This window comes from Dasypus novemcinctus, chromosome 17 (assembly GCF_030445035.2).
Source record: "Dasypus novemcinctus isolate mDasNov1 chromosome 17, mDasNov1.1.hap2, whole genome shotgun sequence".
Classification (NCBI taxonomy): Eukaryota; Metazoa; Chordata; class Mammalia; order Cingulata; family Dasypodidae; genus Dasypus; species Dasypus novemcinctus.
The window spans coordinates 66,872,290-66,889,396 of record NC_080689.1 but is presented as its reverse complement, the minus strand read 5'-3'; the positions used below and the strand labels follow the sequence as shown (position 1 = coordinate 66,889,396).

General features: G+C 46.6%; 1 protein-coding gene and 1 pseudogene across 6 annotated transcripts in view; both read right to left on the bottom strand.

The window, feature by feature from the left end:
* Positions 1 to 17,107, bottom strand: part of ALMS1 (ALMS1 centrosome and basal body associated protein) — a 315,125-nt gene that overhangs the window by 40,728 nt on the left and 257,290 nt on the right. For 5 of the 6 annotated variants that reach the window (XR_011646196.1, XM_058278920.1, XM_058278919.1 and 2 more), the window contains one exon: positions 1,741 to 2,858. Coding sequence is in view for 5 of the 6 variants with exons in the window: in XM_058278920.1 (XP_058134903.1) it covers positions 1,741 to 2,858 (1,118 nt within the window). In the remaining variant the exon portion in view is untranslated. Of the gene's footprint in view, positions 1 to 1,740; positions 2,859 to 15,323; positions 15,485 to 17,107 lie in introns of those variants that run through there. The other variant, XM_058278921.2, reaches the window with a different exon arrangement.
* Positions 16,060 to 16,753, bottom strand: LOC139436768 (acyl-protein thioesterase 1 pseudogene; annotated as a pseudogene).

Here is a 17,107-nt window from a genome sequence, read left to right as displayed (position 1 = left end):
TACTGGACAAAGTTAGGTATCATTTGGGTGCTTTCCTGAGACTTATTTTACAGTCAAGGAGACAGTTTAAAATATGTTCTAGACTAAGTAATAGTGGTCAAACTTTAAATGCATTGCTTTCTGAGGAAAATTCTGGTCTTACCCTGTATACTGCCTTTGCCATCTCTGGATAGAGGTGGAGTGGGCTTAAGGCATCTATCTTGGTAAGGCCCCTCAATTTTCAAATAAGATGATATCAACCTACCTCAGCTCTAAAGGATAAGTGTTCTTCAAATTTTTTTTTTTTTTTAAAGATTTTTAATTTATTTATTTAATTCCCCCCCCCCTCCCCTGGTTGTCTGTTCTTGGTGTCTATTTGCTGCGTCTTGTGCTGCGTCTTGTTTCTTTGTCCGCTTCTGTTGTCGTCAGCGGCACGGGAAGTGTGGGCGGCGCCATTCCTGGGCAGGCTGCTCTTTCTTTTCATGCTGGGCGGCTTTCCTCACGGGCGCACTCCTTGCGCGTGGGGCTCCCCCACGCGGGGGACACCCTTGCGTGGCACGGCACTCCTTGCGCGCATCAGCGCTGCGCATGGCCAGCTCCACACGGGTCAAGGAGGCCCGGGTTTTGAACCGTGGACCTCCCATATGGTAGACGGACGCCCTAACCACTGGGCCAAAGTCCGTTTCCCTCTCCAAATTTTTTGATCATGGAATTCCACTGACAAAATATTTTTGAGCAGAAATCACTAAAATAGGTATTTGTTAATTATGTTACTATTGTACTCACATATTAATAAAACATATACTAAAATACACATTTTTAAAGGTATATTTTAGTAAAGGTATAAAATGAATATAAATTCTAATATTTTTCTTCCCATACTTCAATGGATCATTATGTAAGCATCCTTCTTTTCAAGAGGTTCTAAATTTTATCTTGGATTAAATAATGGTCTTGCATTTGTGGAACCTTTGAGAACTACCTTTACTGAGCTTCTTAAACTAAGGCATGTCATTATAGACTTATGGGTACTGCTACTGAGCCTATTACAAGAATTTTTTTGAGAAGCCTGTCTGTTACACTGTGGTGCCTTCATTACGAGAACAGAGAAGAGAAAATTGGTTTGTTTTTATATTACCAACTCATAATTGATCACAAAATCTAGTAACATTAACTACTAAAAAACACAAAGGCAAATTTGTGGCTTACTTCTAGCAAGCATATCCACAAGGTATATTTATTTCCCCTCTGGCTTTAACTTTTTTCCCATCACTCAAAATTCTTTATTTTTAAAAATCATGTTGTAGCTTAACCGTGGCTTCAATTTAGTTTTCTGTCATTCCCAATTCTCACTTTTCCCCCCTATTTATATTGTATTATTTATATATATGTGTATGTTTAAAGGGATCTCAAATATTTCTTGAAAGAAGGGGAAGAATGAATAAACAAAAAAAACAAGCAATAGTGTAGAATGGAGGTTATTCTAAACTCGAAGCTCTCCTATGCCAGAGCTATAATTTGCAGATTCTGAAGCATCTAGGAGCAAGACACTTCATCCAAAGGGTAATTCATAAATGAGTGTTGATGAAAAGAATGACAACTCACAATCACACTGTACTACACTTTCTCACTCTTTTCCAGTTGGTCAGAAATGTAATAGTGAGGAAAGGGCAATTGGCTTTTTTCACCTGTGTGCAAAGGTTAACTAAAAAGTCCATGAAAAAGGCAGTTGCAAGCCAGTTGGAATTTGTAGCCATGTACCTGGATGTTTTTCCTTCTGGTGTGCTCAGAAGTCATTTGGAAATGACCTGTATTCACTTTCTTGCTCTGCTTGATTCGCTTTTCAAGGCATCTCCTCTGTTGGTTGGTGATGCTGCTATATAATTTAATTTGCCTGGGTGACAAACATACTCTTTCATGGCCAAAAGCCTGGACCAGTCGGGCAGTGTCAATGGTGGAAATTGAGCTGCTCCTCTCAGGAAGGAGCACCTCTTTATCTGTTTGAGTCAATGTATCTGATTCCCCAGGAGAAGTCGTGGTGGAAAGGATGTTGGTGGCAGTATCTGTGAGCAGCTCACTGTCCTCTGAGGGTCTAGAATCTGAAGAAGTGTTGCTTATGTAATTAAAACCTGGCTGTTTACTCACAATATATTGATCAAACTTAATCTGCTCAATATTTATATGACTGGACCTCCCAGCTTGATGAGGATAAAGCACCTTGGTTTTTTTAAAACCTATGTTTTTATGGCACTTATCTAAGCTTTTAAACCTCTTCTTTTTCTGAAGCTTGTTTTTATGCTGTTGCTGTCTACTACTCCATTCCTTCACACTTCGATCCCCTCTGCTATTATCATATGTACATTCTGATGCCTGGAGGGAATGTGTGATGGGATTTTGAAGAATTTTAGCCAAACGATCAAGTCGCTCCACCAAGGACAGTTCTTTCTTGTCTCTGATCTCAGGTGGTTTCTGTTGCTTCTGGCGTTCCTGATATCTGTTCCAGAGTTCATTCAAACTCGTAGTTCGCCGAGTTGTTGGCTCTGGGATGACCCTATAATCCCTTTTGGGATCATTAGTTTGTCTGTTATATTTTGGATGGTCTCTAGTAGTCTGGCTTTTAGTATTATGCATTGCTTCTTTGTTCCCCACATTCACATTGATACCGGGGCTTTCTATTGTAGTATAATCCATCTTTTCGGCCTTGTCCACATTTTGATAAGGTGGAGAAAGGTAAGAATGCCTCATGAAAACACCCCTTCCCAAGGATTCATGGGAAACATCTTGATCACTTGGTAGGAGCACTGGAGGATGAAAGTAAAACTGAGCTGACCCGAAGACAGAATGTGCAGTATTTTCAAATTCTGAATGACCTCTGGATTCTGAAAAGGAGGAAAAAAAAATTTTTGAAAGACATTCAAACACATTATCATTTCCTTTAGAAATACTATTCACATTTAATTCCTTAGAAATAGAATGAAGATCAAAGGAAAGACAGCTTACATGAAGTTTTAGAAAATTCAATGCCTGCACAAAAGTTTCATGCCTTGTGATTAACAGCCAGATTGGCATGGTAAACTTTTAAAGAACTCTGGGTCAAAAAGACCTGGATTCAGGGCTGGACTCAGACTAACTCAAGGATCTATACACTTTTTCTCAGGCACGGGGGTCAGGGATTGAACCCAGCGCCCCACATGTAGGAAGCTGGCACTCAACCACTGAATTGGTTATTCTGATTGCTTGCTTGTTATTTTTGTTTGTTTTTAGAAGGCACTGGGAACCAAACCTGGGACTGCCCATGTGGGACACAGGCACCCAACTGCTTAAACCACATCCACTCCCTTCACACTTTTTTGGAGTTCCAAGTCATGTGCAGAAGCAAAGACATACATTCAACGAAATACCACTTGTTACTATGGGATCCTTTTCTTCCCTCCCCCCAATACAGTAGATAATTTGCAACTGGAATTTTTACGTTGGGAATCCCTATAGATATTTCCTCAGTGCCCAGTGGGATATATGGGAACTGCTTACTCTACTCCTTAAAGTATAAAAGACTCTATAAAACTTCAGAATTATCTAGCAACATTTAAAAATGCAAAACTTATGCTTAACTTCTAAGGTTCTTGAGATTACAGCTCCTGCATTCACCAAGTACAAGCAAATATATAAACTGTGTTAAGGGCTATGAAGGACAAAAACAAGGCAGTGTGAGAAAAACTTTAACAGGAAGTGGCAGTTAGAGAAGGCCTATCTCTGAGGAGGCTGAAATAAGTAAAAATGAGAACAAAACCAAAAAATGACATAAGAGGAACATTCAGTGTGAAGGGATCAATTATCATGTGTGAAGGCTGGGAGGCAACCCTACCGTGACTTCTGCCAACCTACCTGTACCTACTGCCTTTTTGGGTATAGAGGCAGAACCACCTCGTCTTCTTTTAAGCTTCTTTTAAAGGCGAGTCTCTCCACTGGGGGTATGGAGAGCCCAGTTCATCTCCTTTTCAAGGTCTTGGTTTTCCCCTATCACATCTCTCTCTTATTTTCAGCCTCTCCTGCTTTACTGGATAGTTTCCAAGTATGTCTTAATATATCATATCTTTAGAAAACCCTCCTGTGACTTTCAGATAATGGCCCATTTCTCTGCCTCTCTTCACAGTCAAGCGTCCAAATTGGAGGATACATATTTCCCTCTTCTTTATCTCCTTTCCACCCAATTGATTCTCCAAATTACTCTAATCAGTACAGCCACACCATTGCACCATAATGATTTTTGCTAAGATGATTAATGATTTCATGTGTGGTCAATTCCAAGGGAATATTTTTATTCTATGCTCTTTTTAGGTGATCTCATCTCTCCCTATAGCTTTTAGTACCATCTTCATATTGTTAACCACTCTCAATTTTACATTTTAAGATAACTTCTCTCTTGAGCTCCAGATTCATATATTCAACTAGATAATTGACATATTCACCTGGAAGTCACAGTCAAATTTTAAATGTCCCAAACCGAACCCTTTGTTTTAGCCCCCTCTAAAACTATAACTCAATCTTCTACATCCCTATAAGTGGTACATCATTCTGTTGCCCAAACTGAGTTATTCTTGACCCTTCCCATCTCCCTTCCTTTCCTGCTTCTTTCATTAATCCCTCAACAAACAATGCAAAATCTGTCCACTTCTCTCCATTTCCTCAGCCATAATTCTAGTAAAACCACCATCATCTTTCAGTCTCTAATAGGTCTCCTGTCTACTCTTGTTCTCTTCCAATCTATTCTTCATACATTAATCTTTTAAAAATGTAAATTTGGACCTGTTATTTTCTATTTAATATATTTCAATGGCGTTCTCTTATTTAGAACAAAACCCAAACTCCTTACCAAAGTGTACACAAGTAATATGTAACTTTTCTACCTCATCTTACAGTACTCTCCTCTTTGATAACTATATTCCAAGCATGTTGGCCTTTTCTTTTAATAACACTCTTATTCTCTTGAGCAGTTATAGGTTTAAAGAAAAAATATGCAGAAATTACAGAGTTCCACATACCCTGTGTTTCCACCCCCAAACACTACTTTTTTTTAGTAGTATGGTAGTATGTTTGTTATAACTGATGAATCAATATTATTCTATTAATATTAACTAAAGTCTGTGATTACAGAGTTTACATCAGGGTTCATGCTTTATGTTCTATGGGTTTTAAAAATATTTTTTTACTGTGGTAACAAATATACAACATAAAAGTTCCCATTTTAACCTCTTTCATGTATACAATTCAGTGGTGTTAATTACATTCACAATGTTGTGCTACCATCATTACTATCCATTACCAAAATTTTTCCATCACCCCAAATAGAAATTCTGCACCCATTAAGCATTAACTCCCGGGCGGCGGACTTGGCCCAGTGGTTAGGGCGTCTGTCTGCCACATGGGAGGTCCGCGGTTCAAACCCCGGGCCTCCTTGATCTGTGTGGAGCTGGACCATGCACAGTGCTGATGTGTGCAAGGAGTGCCATGCTACTCAGGGGTGACCCCACATAGGGGAGCCCCATGCGCAAGGAGAGCCCCCATAAGGAGAGCCACCCAGCGTGAAAGAAAGTGCAGCCTGCCCAGGAATGGCGCCGCACACACGGAGAGCTGACACAGCAAGATGACACAACAAAAAGAAACACAGATTCCCATGCTGCTGACAACAACAGAAACGGACAAAGAAGACGATGCAGCAAATAGACAGAGAGAACAGACAACCGGTGGCGGGGGTGGGGGAGGGGAGAGAAATAAATAAATCTTAAAAAAAATAAAATAAAAATCTTAAAAAAAAAAAAAAAAGCATTGACTCCCCATTTTCCCACCTTACCCCCCAGCCTATAATCTACTGTCTCTATGAATTTGTATATTCTAATTCTTTTCTTATATTTGAGATCATGTCTAATTTCACTCAACATTCAACATGATGTCTTCCAGCTGTATCCATGTTGTAGCATGTATCATGGCCTTTTCCCCCCACCTTCATCAAATAGCATGAGCAAAGGTATAAAAGTGGGAAAGCACTGAGCATGTATAAGCCACACATGCTCAGTATGTGTGGTTTATACAATTTATAAAGGGGGAAAGGTTGTTTGGTGCTGAATTCTGCAAAGCCCTGAACACTAGACCAAAAAAGGTCATAAAGAGCCAGCGCACCATTATAAGCATGGGATAACATGATTATAGCTAATTTCAGAGAATACCTCATCCAGGATAAAAGAAACAAATCTTGGAAGGGATATCTAGAATACACTAAAAAATAAAGCAGTATGTAAAAGAATATGGAAATAGTTAACTTTAGTCTAATATATATTTCCTAGTATCCGTATTTTCAATCAAAACAATCCCGCTGGCTAGAAACTAAAGTAAAATGAAGAGTGAAATAGCAGAAAATGAGTAGGATGAATTCACTGAGTACAAAGGGACCTGTAGAAAAATGGGATTTGATAATCACTCTCTCATGGCACTTTATTAAGAGTAACAGTCACATTAATTAAGTCAGTCATCTACTTACTTTTGTAAATGAAACATTTTATACATAGCATTTGCAAAAAAAAAAAAAAAAACAAAAACCCAAAATACATTACTTTAAAAATATGATTTACTGTTGTTTTTGTTTTTTTAAATGAAGTTAAACACATTATAAAATACTCAAATAATACAGAAGAATTTAAGGTGAAAAGTGGGACTCCCTTAGTCCCTTTAACACTTCCAGTGATAGCCACTCTTAAACAGGTTTCAGTATATCCATTCAGATACAGTGCTTGCCAAGCAAAAATATTAGTACAATGAAAGAAATAGTCTATGTTTATACAAATATTTTATATTAACTGATTTGATGTACCATAATTTAAGTAGCCTGGATGTTTAGGTTGTTTCTAATTGTATATAATCTTCTAATCAATGCTACAGTGAATCTCCTGTACATACAAACACACACATATACATGTGTGCGTGTGTTTTTTGTTCAACTGTATCTGTATAGTCGCAATTCCTCCAAGTGGAAAGGTTGGGTTAAAGGAACATTCATTTCAATTTTTGTTAGATATTGACAATCTGCCCCACCCCCTCAAAAATGTTGCAATATTATTTACACTTCTAACAGTAGTCTTATGAAAATATATGTATTCCTATATATTCAACAATACAGACAATTATCAAGCCTTTTCTGTCTACTATTCTGATTTTTAAAAATCTGTGGTTTTAGTATGCTTCTTCAATTATTAAAAAGGTTTAGCATTGTTTCACATCTTTACAGGCCATTTTTCTTTCTTTTACCATAAACTTTCTATTCACATACTTTGCCAATTTTTCTATTAGATTAGGGGTTCTTCTTAACCTGTTTTTGTTCCACAGACCCCTTTGCCAGTCAAAGGTGAAATACCGTAACTTTATTTCACATTGATAGAAACTGTGAAAAAGATTTACATTTTCCCACACTACAGCAAAACTTTTCAACGGAATACGACATCTTACTATAAATAAGATACTGCTGATTTGTATAACTACATATAACTGTCCCCTGCTTCCACCCTGCCTTTCGCTTCCTTACACTTTGCCCGCCTGTTCCTCGTAACCTCCCTGTATTATGGCCCTTCTCAGCAGCAGTTTGTGCTGCTGCCTCCCTCCGCCCCTCCTCCCAGCCACTGTTATCTTCCCCCTCCCAGCTGATCGCTGTTCTCCCCGCCTCATTTCAACCGCCCTCATCCCGTATCCGCCCCGGCACAACCTCGGAAACAACCCCCTCTGCCATCAATGGCTTACGTCATAAACCGCAGGTCCGCCCTTGCCTCTGCAGCCAATCCTCAGCTGCCCCGCGGACATGCCCCTCCCACAGCCTCCCCGCCTCCATGACACTATAAAACCTCATGTACTTCCCGAATAAAGTCAGACCTGCGCATAGACCCCGTCTCCGTGGTTTTTCTTTCATCGAACCACGCGTCCCCCAAGCCTTGAGCCGCCCGCTGCCGCCCCGGTCCGGCCGTGGCGTAGGCCCGATCCCCGGCAGCGACTCGCCTGCAGTGACCCGCCTGCAGTGCCGCAGCGGCGGCCAACAGTTGGCGCCCGAACAGGGACCCCAGCTACGGCCCCTCGTCTAGCCAGCCCGTTGCTGAACCTCGCACGGGACCCATCGCCGTCCTCCCGTGCCGCCGCTCAAGGTAGGGACTCTCCGGCGTTGCTCCCTTCACCCCCCTCCTGAGCCCTCTGCCGCGATGGGGGCCTCCCTCTCATCCCGTCAGGTTCCTCAAGTCCGCTTGCTCGCGGCCCTTTTAGAGACTCACCACGTGAAGGTCTCTCTCCGTCAGTTACAGCGGTACTGGGACCTTCTCCTACCCCTTAATCCTTGGCTCACCACCTGTGCTCTCTGGAGCCCAGAGACCTATGAACGTCTAATTCAGCGGGTGACGTCCGCTATGGAGCACGATCGCAAGCAGTTTCCCCCCGGCCTTATCCCGACCCTCGTCGCTATCCGCGCCTGTCTCCAAGGTGTGCCCTCCCCTGCCTCTGCTCTCGCCTGTGAGCCTAGCCACCCTCTCACCTGCGATCCTGATGGAGACGACGATGCTCGTTCTCTGTCCGCCCAGCTAGAGGCCGCGCTCAAACTGGATCCCCCCACAACCTCCGATCCGGACCCCAACCAACATGGCGACCCCCTGCCTTCTCCCCCCCCCACCGCGTCCTGCAAACAATGCCAACATGGCGCACCTCCTCCTTCTTCTTCCTCGGCGCCCTCTTCCCGCCTTTACCCACCTCTTCCTGTCTCGTCGCCATCCGGTCCCGTCCCGGATGCCTGCCGATCGCCATTTTCGGCTAAACCGGCAGAGCCTCCGGTGCCATCTTGGCCTGTACCTGGAAATGACGTGGCCACTCCTCCATCTTGGCCCGAGGCCAGAAGTGATGTCAGGCGTGATGTCACCGTGCCGCCATCTTGGCCAATCAGGAACACCGTTGCCGCCCCGCCCTCCTGGCCGGCGCCCGGTGGCACCGCCCATGCCTCACCTCCATGGCCCGCTTCACCTCCCGCCTGCCCCAGCAATAGCGGGAGCATCGGGAATCCTCCTCCACCAGCGTACGACACCGCCTTTCTCACCTCCCCCACTCCGCCTCTGGCTCAGATGTTCCCCCTCAATCCCGCTCGCACTCCGCAGAGCCCACAAGCGTGGGTCCCCTTTTCCCCCAAAGACATCCAAATGCTCCGCAACGCGATAAAAGAGGATGGCCTTGCCAGCCCTCATGCCCAAGACATTCTCGAGCGTATGACCATCCCTCGCTGCATCCCTTACGATTGGATCTCTCTAGCCCGAGCGGTTCTCTCCCCCGGGCAATTCATTGACTGGCGAGCCCATCTCGGTGTCCTGATCGACAATCAGATTGCCGACAATGCTCGTCAGGGTGTGCATTACCCTGCAAACGCATTTCTCGGGTTCGGCCCTTACGGCGATCCCAGCGCCTACACTGCCACCCCGCCTGGGTTTTTCATCCAGCTCCGTGACTGTGTTTTTCGAGCCTTCCGTTCGTGCGCCGCGGCCGCCCCAGAGCCCCTCGTGAAGCTTTTCCAAAAACCCGAGGAGCCGTTTAATGAGTTCGTAGCTCGTGTGCAGGCCGCTGCAGAGAGGCGAGTTGTCGGCAATGCAGCCCGCGAGTCCTTCGTTAAGGACATCCTGCAGGAGGGGGCTAACCCAGCTTGCAAAGCCATCATTCGTCCCCTTCGTGACAAGCCGCTCCAAGACTGGGTCCTCGCATGCTCCGGAGTTTCTGGGCAAGCATCTGCGCTTGCAGCGGCTATTGTCGCGGCAGTCCAAACAACCAACACCTGCTTCCGCTGCGGCGAATTGGGCCACTTCGCTCGGGAGTGCCCCAACCTTCCGGCTCCGCCGCAACCCGTAGTCCAGCCTATGGTGCCACCACCGCGCCCTGTTCCTGCCGCCCGGCCGCCCTCCACCCCCTGCCCGCGCTGTGGAAAAGGGTATCATTGGGCTCGCGATTGCCGTGTTCCGAGACAGCCTTTAAACGGGCAGCGGGGCAAGCCTCAGCCCCGCCACCAAGAGGCTCCAATCGCCCCGCGCCAGCCCCGCCCGTAGGCATCCACTGGACCGTTCCCATGTCGCCCGCTTCACAGCTGCGCCTCACCATCAAGGTCAATGGAAAGTGGATGGACGGCCTTCTTGACACCGGCGCCGAAATCTCCTGCATCCCACTCTCCCAAGCTCGTGACTTCCCACTCACAGCCGGACCCGTCATCGTAGGCGCCACAGGCCAGTCCTCCTCGCAACAGGTGGCTGAAGATCTTGCCTGGCATGACACCGATGGACAGTCAGGGTTCTTCCGTCCCCTGGTTCTCAGGGATATCAAGCAAGTCCTTTGGGGGCGCGACATTCTTCACCAGTCAGGCGCCGTTCTTTTTACTTCGCAGCCATCGCTGCCCCCCCAATAGTTTTGGCCGTTGCTCGCGTTCGACCTCCAGCACCCGTTCCTCTGCAATGGGACACAGAGGAACCCATTTGGGTGGAGCAATGGCCTATGACTGCCCCGAAACTAGCTATTCTTCAGGACCTCGTGGAAGAGCAGCTCCGTGCTGGCCATGTTGAGCCCTCCACCAGTCCATACAATACTCCCATTTTTTTCATCATCAAAAAATCTGGCAAGCCACGCCTCCTCCACACCCTGCGAGAGGTTAACAAGCACATCAAACCCATGGGCTCTCCTCAGCCCGGCATGCCTCACCCGTCAGCCTTCCCGCGAGATTGGTATGTGGCAGTCCTCGACATCAAGGACTGCTTCTTCTCTATCCCCCTGCACACGGATGACCGCCCACGGTTCGCCTTTACTGTTCCCCGGCCCAACCACCACCGGCCTGCCAAACGGTATCAGTGGAAAGTCCTCCCCCAGGGCATGAAGAACAGCCCTGCCATCTGCCAGCTGTTTGTGGCTACTGCTATTGAGCCCTTAACCTCCGAGGCCACTGTCGTGCATTACATGGATGACATCCTTGTAGCCCATCCGAGCGAGCCAAAACTGCAAGCTATAGTTGCCAGTCTTCTCTCCAATCTGAAAGATATCGGTCTTCAGATCAACATAGAGAAAGCCGTTTTCCACCCACCGTTTCAATTCTTGGGCTTTGAAATCTCGGAAACGGTCACGCCCATGGCGCCTCTTATAAACGTCCCCAAAACCATGACGCTCCATGATCTCCAACAGCTTTGTGGCCAGCTCAACTGGCTGCGCCCGTCGCTGCCAGTCACCACACATCAGCTGCAGCCTCTGTTCCAGCTCCTTCAGACCACTGGCCCACCATCACAGGCACCCACAAAGAGGGTCACCCTGTCGTATGAAGCAGAGTGCGCCCTGAGCTGTGTCAACTCTGCCCTAATGGACTGCTTGCTCCAGCGAATAGACCCAGACAAGCCATTCGCAGGACTTGTCCTTCCCACCCGTGGGACCCCCACTGGCCTCATCTGGCAGGACGGTCCACTCCTGTGGGTCCATTTAGCCAAAAGCAAGCTTCGCAAAATCACCCCCCAATCCGTCCTGTTCGCTCAGCTCGCCATCGCCCTTGTTGAGCGCTCCACCCACCATTACGGGCGTCATCCAGATGTCATCATTTGGCCCCTTACAACTCAGCAGGTCACTCACTTGCTAAAGGACTCCATAGATATGCAGGCACTGTTCCTCCTATTCTCCGGCCCATTCGATAATCACTTCCCCCAGCACTGCCTCATACAAGGCCTCAGCACGCTCCCCGTCGCAGCTCCTGACCATTTCCCGTTCCCGTCCTCCAAGCCACTCCCCAACGCCGCCATCGCCTTCACTGACGCCTCCAAGCACTGCCTTGCTATAGTCCTCTACAAGCCCAAATCCACACAACCCCTCTGCCACACCCGCCGACATAGCAGCTCTGTCCAAGTGGCCGAATTGAAAGCCGTCACTCTGGCTCTCCAATACCTCCAGGACCAGCCAGTAAATATCTTCACGGACAGTCTCTACTGCCTGCAGGTCTCTCATATCCTTGCCTTTGCGGCCTTCCTGCCGCCTGCTAGCATCGGCAACCGGGACATCAACCTGGCCTTAGCTGACCTTCAACTCCTCTTAGAGAGGCGGCGACAACCCTGGTTCATTGCCCATGTTAGGAGCCACTCAGGCCTCCCAGGCCCCTTGGCTCACGGCAACCATCTCGCTGACCAGGCCGCCCAAGGTGCTTCCATCAATGCCCTTAGCCCCGCAGCTGCCGTAGGAGACATTATCAACCAGGCAAAGACCTTGCATGCGCGCTTCCATCTTGGTGCGCCCGCCCTCCATCGACTCCTCCCAGAACTTCCCATCGAGACATGCAAACATCTGGTGCGTGCTTGCCGCTCCTGCGCACCTTTGCTGCCCCTGGGGCCACTCCAGCCCCAGGGTGTCAACCCGCGCGGACTGCGGCCCAACTCTAGATGGCAATTAGATGTCACACATGTCGCTTCCTTTGGCCGATGGAAGTTCCTTCATGTTGCCATCGATACGTTTTCGCACCTCTGCTACGCCGTCGCCCTCCCGGGAGAGTCTGCCAAGTATGCCACTCAAGCGCTCCGGGAAGCCATCCTCTTCATGGGAGTCCCTTGGGACATAAAGACAGATAATGGCCCCGCCTACCGCAGCGCCGCCTTTGCCGAGTTTGTGAAGCTCTACAACATCACCCACCACTTCGGCATCGCATACAACCCGCAAGGCCAAGGACTTGTTGAAAGAATTCACCAAACCCTCAAGATCCTCGTCCAGAAGACTAGAGAGACTCAACCCCGTCTCACCCCGCGTGAAACAGTCACGCAGGTGCTCATCCAGCACAACCTGATGACCTTTGACTCTGAGGGGCTTTCGCCCGTCCACAAGCACTGGGGGCCCTCTTACCGGCCCACTCCGGCCCATCTCGTCCTCTGGCGCGACCCGCTCACTAGCAAGTGGACCGGACCAGCACCCCTTCTCACCCAAGGGCGAGGATTTGCCTGCGTCTTTCCGGAATCTGCACCCCAGCCTGTCTGGATCCCTGCTCGTCTTGTTAAGCCCTTCACTCCACACGGCCCTGCCGACCTTCCACCTCCCGACCCCCTTCCCCCTGATGATTCCCCCCTGCCATAATGATGGCCCCTCTCCGCACCTCACCCCCCCCGTGAGGTTTTTCTCCTCTTGTCATTGCAGATGACGCCTCCAGTCGCCCAGTCGAGCCCGCCTGAGTCTGCCCCTCCTGCGCCATCACCCGCAGGGACCACGCCAGCTCTCTCCCGCCGCGAGCGACGTCGACGTCGTCTTCTTGTCCGCCGCTTGAGCCGTCTCTCCCTCGAAGATGCCTCCATCGAGCAGCAAATTCTCCAGCTTCTCCGTCGTGCTCGCGCCCTCCCCTGCCCCGCGCCCTCCTACCACCCCCCCTCCTACACCTTCTCATCATTATGCTCTCCTTAGCCTCCTCAGCCCAGGCCACGCCCCTTTGGGCCACCCTTCTTCAACCGCCTGGTTTCCTCTTTCTCTCCCCTCACTCCCCCACCTTCCCCACCATGTACTCCCCCAACTGCGACTTCCTCCCAGAAAGCTGCGACCCCCTCGTCCTTCCTGTCTCCTCGTCGTTGCCAAATGTCTCCATCCCTATTCCCCTCGCACAGCTGTCCTAGTCCTCTCCCAAAGCCATCCCCTTCCCGAGGAGGCCCGGCACGCCCAGGTGTGGCTCACGGAGGTGGCAGGAGGCGGCCATCGATAGGGCCCATCGTGGTCGCCTCGAGCTGCGGGTACGGGTTCTCTGCCCTCCGCATGGGGAATCGGGCATTTCAGCCGCCCTCCCCTCTGCTCACGCCCTCCTCGTGCCCCCACGCCCCCTGCCGGTAGCCCCTCCTCGTTCCTTTCTCTCCTATTTCCCCTCCTCTCACCCCCCTCATCTTTCCTCCCTACAAAATGTCAATCCCACAAAACCTGTGCGTTCTTATTTTCAAAAGAGGGAGCAATTGTCCCCTGCTTCCACCCTGCCTTTCGCTTCCTTACACTTTGCCCGCCTGTTCCTCGTAACCTCCCTGTATTATGGCCCTTCTCAGCAGCAGTTTGTGCTGCTGCCTCCCTCCGCCCCTCCTCCCAGCCACTGTTATCTTCCCCCTCCCAGCTGATCGCTGTTCTCCCCGCCTCATTTCAACCGCCCTCATCCCGTATCCGCCCCGGCACAACCTCGGAAACAACCCCCTCTGCCATCAATGGCTTACGTCATAAACCGCAGGTCCGCCCTTGCCTCTGCAGCCAATCCTCAGCTGCCCCGCGGACATGCCCCTCCCACAGCCTCCCCGCCTCCATGACACTATAAAACCTCATGTACTTCCCGAATAAAGTCAGACCTGCGCATAGACCCCGTCTCCGTGGTTTTTCTTTCATCGAACCACGCGTCCCCCAAGCCTTGAGCCGCCCGCTGCCGCCCCGGTCCGGCCGTGGCGTAGGCCCGATCCCCGGCAGCGACTCGCCTGCAGTGACCCGCCTGCAGTGCCGCAGCGGCGGCCAACATATAACAATTTCTAATCCTCAAAGTAAAGGACAATGCGTTTGTAAATGATTGTTAAAAAAATTTTAAATCCAGACATAAACATATGGCTTAACTATTAACATTCTATATTCTACACTGCCAAATTGTTTCAATTTATAAAGATGCAATTCTACCATTGTTTTGATCAGTTGGAATACAGCAAAAAAATGAACAGTTCAAAAATACCAAGCACACATTTTCATTAAATATTAAATCACATGGTAATTATATCATACATATCAAGTTTTGACTAACCTTTATTACCAGAAATTTGTTTTCAAATAATTTTTTTACCAGTAATCTTAAAATTCTCACTATATGAAAGAAAAGATCCTAGTTTTATGTTTGCACAAAAATTAATTAAAAAATCTTTTGAAGGAGAACAGGTGTAAGCCCAGTGGTTGAGTACCTGCTTTGGGTGTATGAGGTCCTGGGTTCAATCCCCGGTACCTCCTAAAAAAAAATCATTTAATAAAGTCAAAATTTCAAATAAATTAATTGGCAGATAAAAATAAAGCAAAATTTTCTGATGGATCTAATTTTTCACAGTAGTTGGTTTCAAACCTATACAAAGTAAGTAAATAAACTATGCTACAATGATAATCATCTTAGAAATTACAATTGTTAAGATCAAGTATTTTAGAACATATTAGAGTATGATCTAATTATTCTTCCAGTTGATTACAGAAAATTAAAAAGCCACAGAATTATTCCTGTTACTGAATTAAAGGTTCTAATAACTGAATAAGTCTAAGTTTGGACTAAGATAGAGTTGAAGAAATAAGTAGTACATAAGTTTTAAGTCAGGTCTGATTTTATTATACATATAAATACATCATCAATACCAAATGTCTGTGATTCAGAATGTCAAATGCAGCATTTATTAACACCAAACATCTATGCAGGGAAGCAATATTGGTCTCCTATGAAGGATAATAAAGGAAGAACATGTCTTTTCTAGAGAGAGAAGAAAAGAATATTAATTGGAAATGATAGTTAAAAAAATATATATATATCTGTCCCCCAAATAAAAGGGCCATTAATAAAGGAGAGCAATAATATTACCCTTCCACTAAAAGTATTATTCCTGTAACTAGGAATAATAAAAGTATTATTCCTGTAACTAGGAATAATACCATCTTATTCTTATTTTACATTACAACTATTATGTACATATGTAATACATATATTAAAATATGGCCATTGTATGGTAACTAGGCAGTTTTGGAATAAATCCATAGTCTAAGTCACAGCATACTCTAATCACTTATATCTCAACTGCTCATTTATACCTGAACAAATTTTCATTAAGCATAAAAATAATTTTCAAATGAGGTAATAAAAATTCTTATTGCTATATTTCATTTTTTTTCTGAATTACATTTGAGATAAAGAAGTTAGCTCCTTCACCTATTTTTTTTTTTTTCTCTCGCTTTACCTATTTTAATACTAGAATACTCTGGTGGGATCATACACAAATACATGTATAGAACTTAAAAGAACATACATTTCCCAAGAGGAGACATTAATGTAGTCTGTGTCATTGGTATGTATTTGTAAAACACTCTAACACTGCAAAAAAGAAGTTTCAGGATTGGGCACATTTAAAGGTTTCTACTTTACTACAATGATGCTGGTGTACTTCTACACAAGGCCTCTCAGTGATGTCAATCAACTGATGGTAGGACTTTATCAATGAATTGTTTGATATCCATCATTTCCTGGTGACATGAACTGTGCATCATGCCCTCACAGGTTTTGAAAGTTACATTGGCCGGATTTGTCAAAGTTTTTAGCCTTTCAGCAGTAAGAGAACCAAACAGGAGAACTAAATGGTAGCAGTCTCCATGGCACTGGAGAATAGAAATATCTTTAGTAGCGCCACTGATAGGACCCTGTGCAAACGAATCCTGAAGCAGAAGCCAGCAACTGAGTGCAGACACCTGCCAGTTTCTGCAGTTTGGTAGGAGCAATATGTAAAGGATAAAGCTCCTCCCTGAGAAAATCCTCCCAAAATAATCCTGTTAGAAGGAATTCCATTCGCCTCTTGGTTTATCAAAGTTTTGATGTTTTCTGCTGCCTCCTTGATTCCAGGTCCCTCCTCCTGTCAAAGGGCGGTATCAAACCAAGAAGGTATACTCATGTTCTTATTTAATGTAACAGGCCTAACTGGCACATGCTGGCCGATATATTTGACATGTGAACTTCTAATACCTGCAAAGGCTTCTGCTCATCCATGCCCTGTACTTCCCAATCCATGAGGAAATATAATCGCTGCAGGGTCTTGTGGAGGGCAGGCACAATGGCTGACAGTAGGGCTGACATGCTGTTGCCACACAGGCACTGGTCACGGCCCTGGACTAGAGAGCAATGAGTGGGCGTTCCACCTGCTCCCCTGGCGTGGCTCAAGCATGTGAGCCCAAAATGTTCTTTACAACAATTTTTTTCTTGGACTTGAGTCTAATCTAGACTATGACTGCACTCAGCTGCCATGTCTCTTTAGTTTCCTTTAATCTAGAACAGTTTCTCAGGTTTTGTCTTCCATGACACTGTTTTTGAAGACAGGTCAGTGGATTTGCA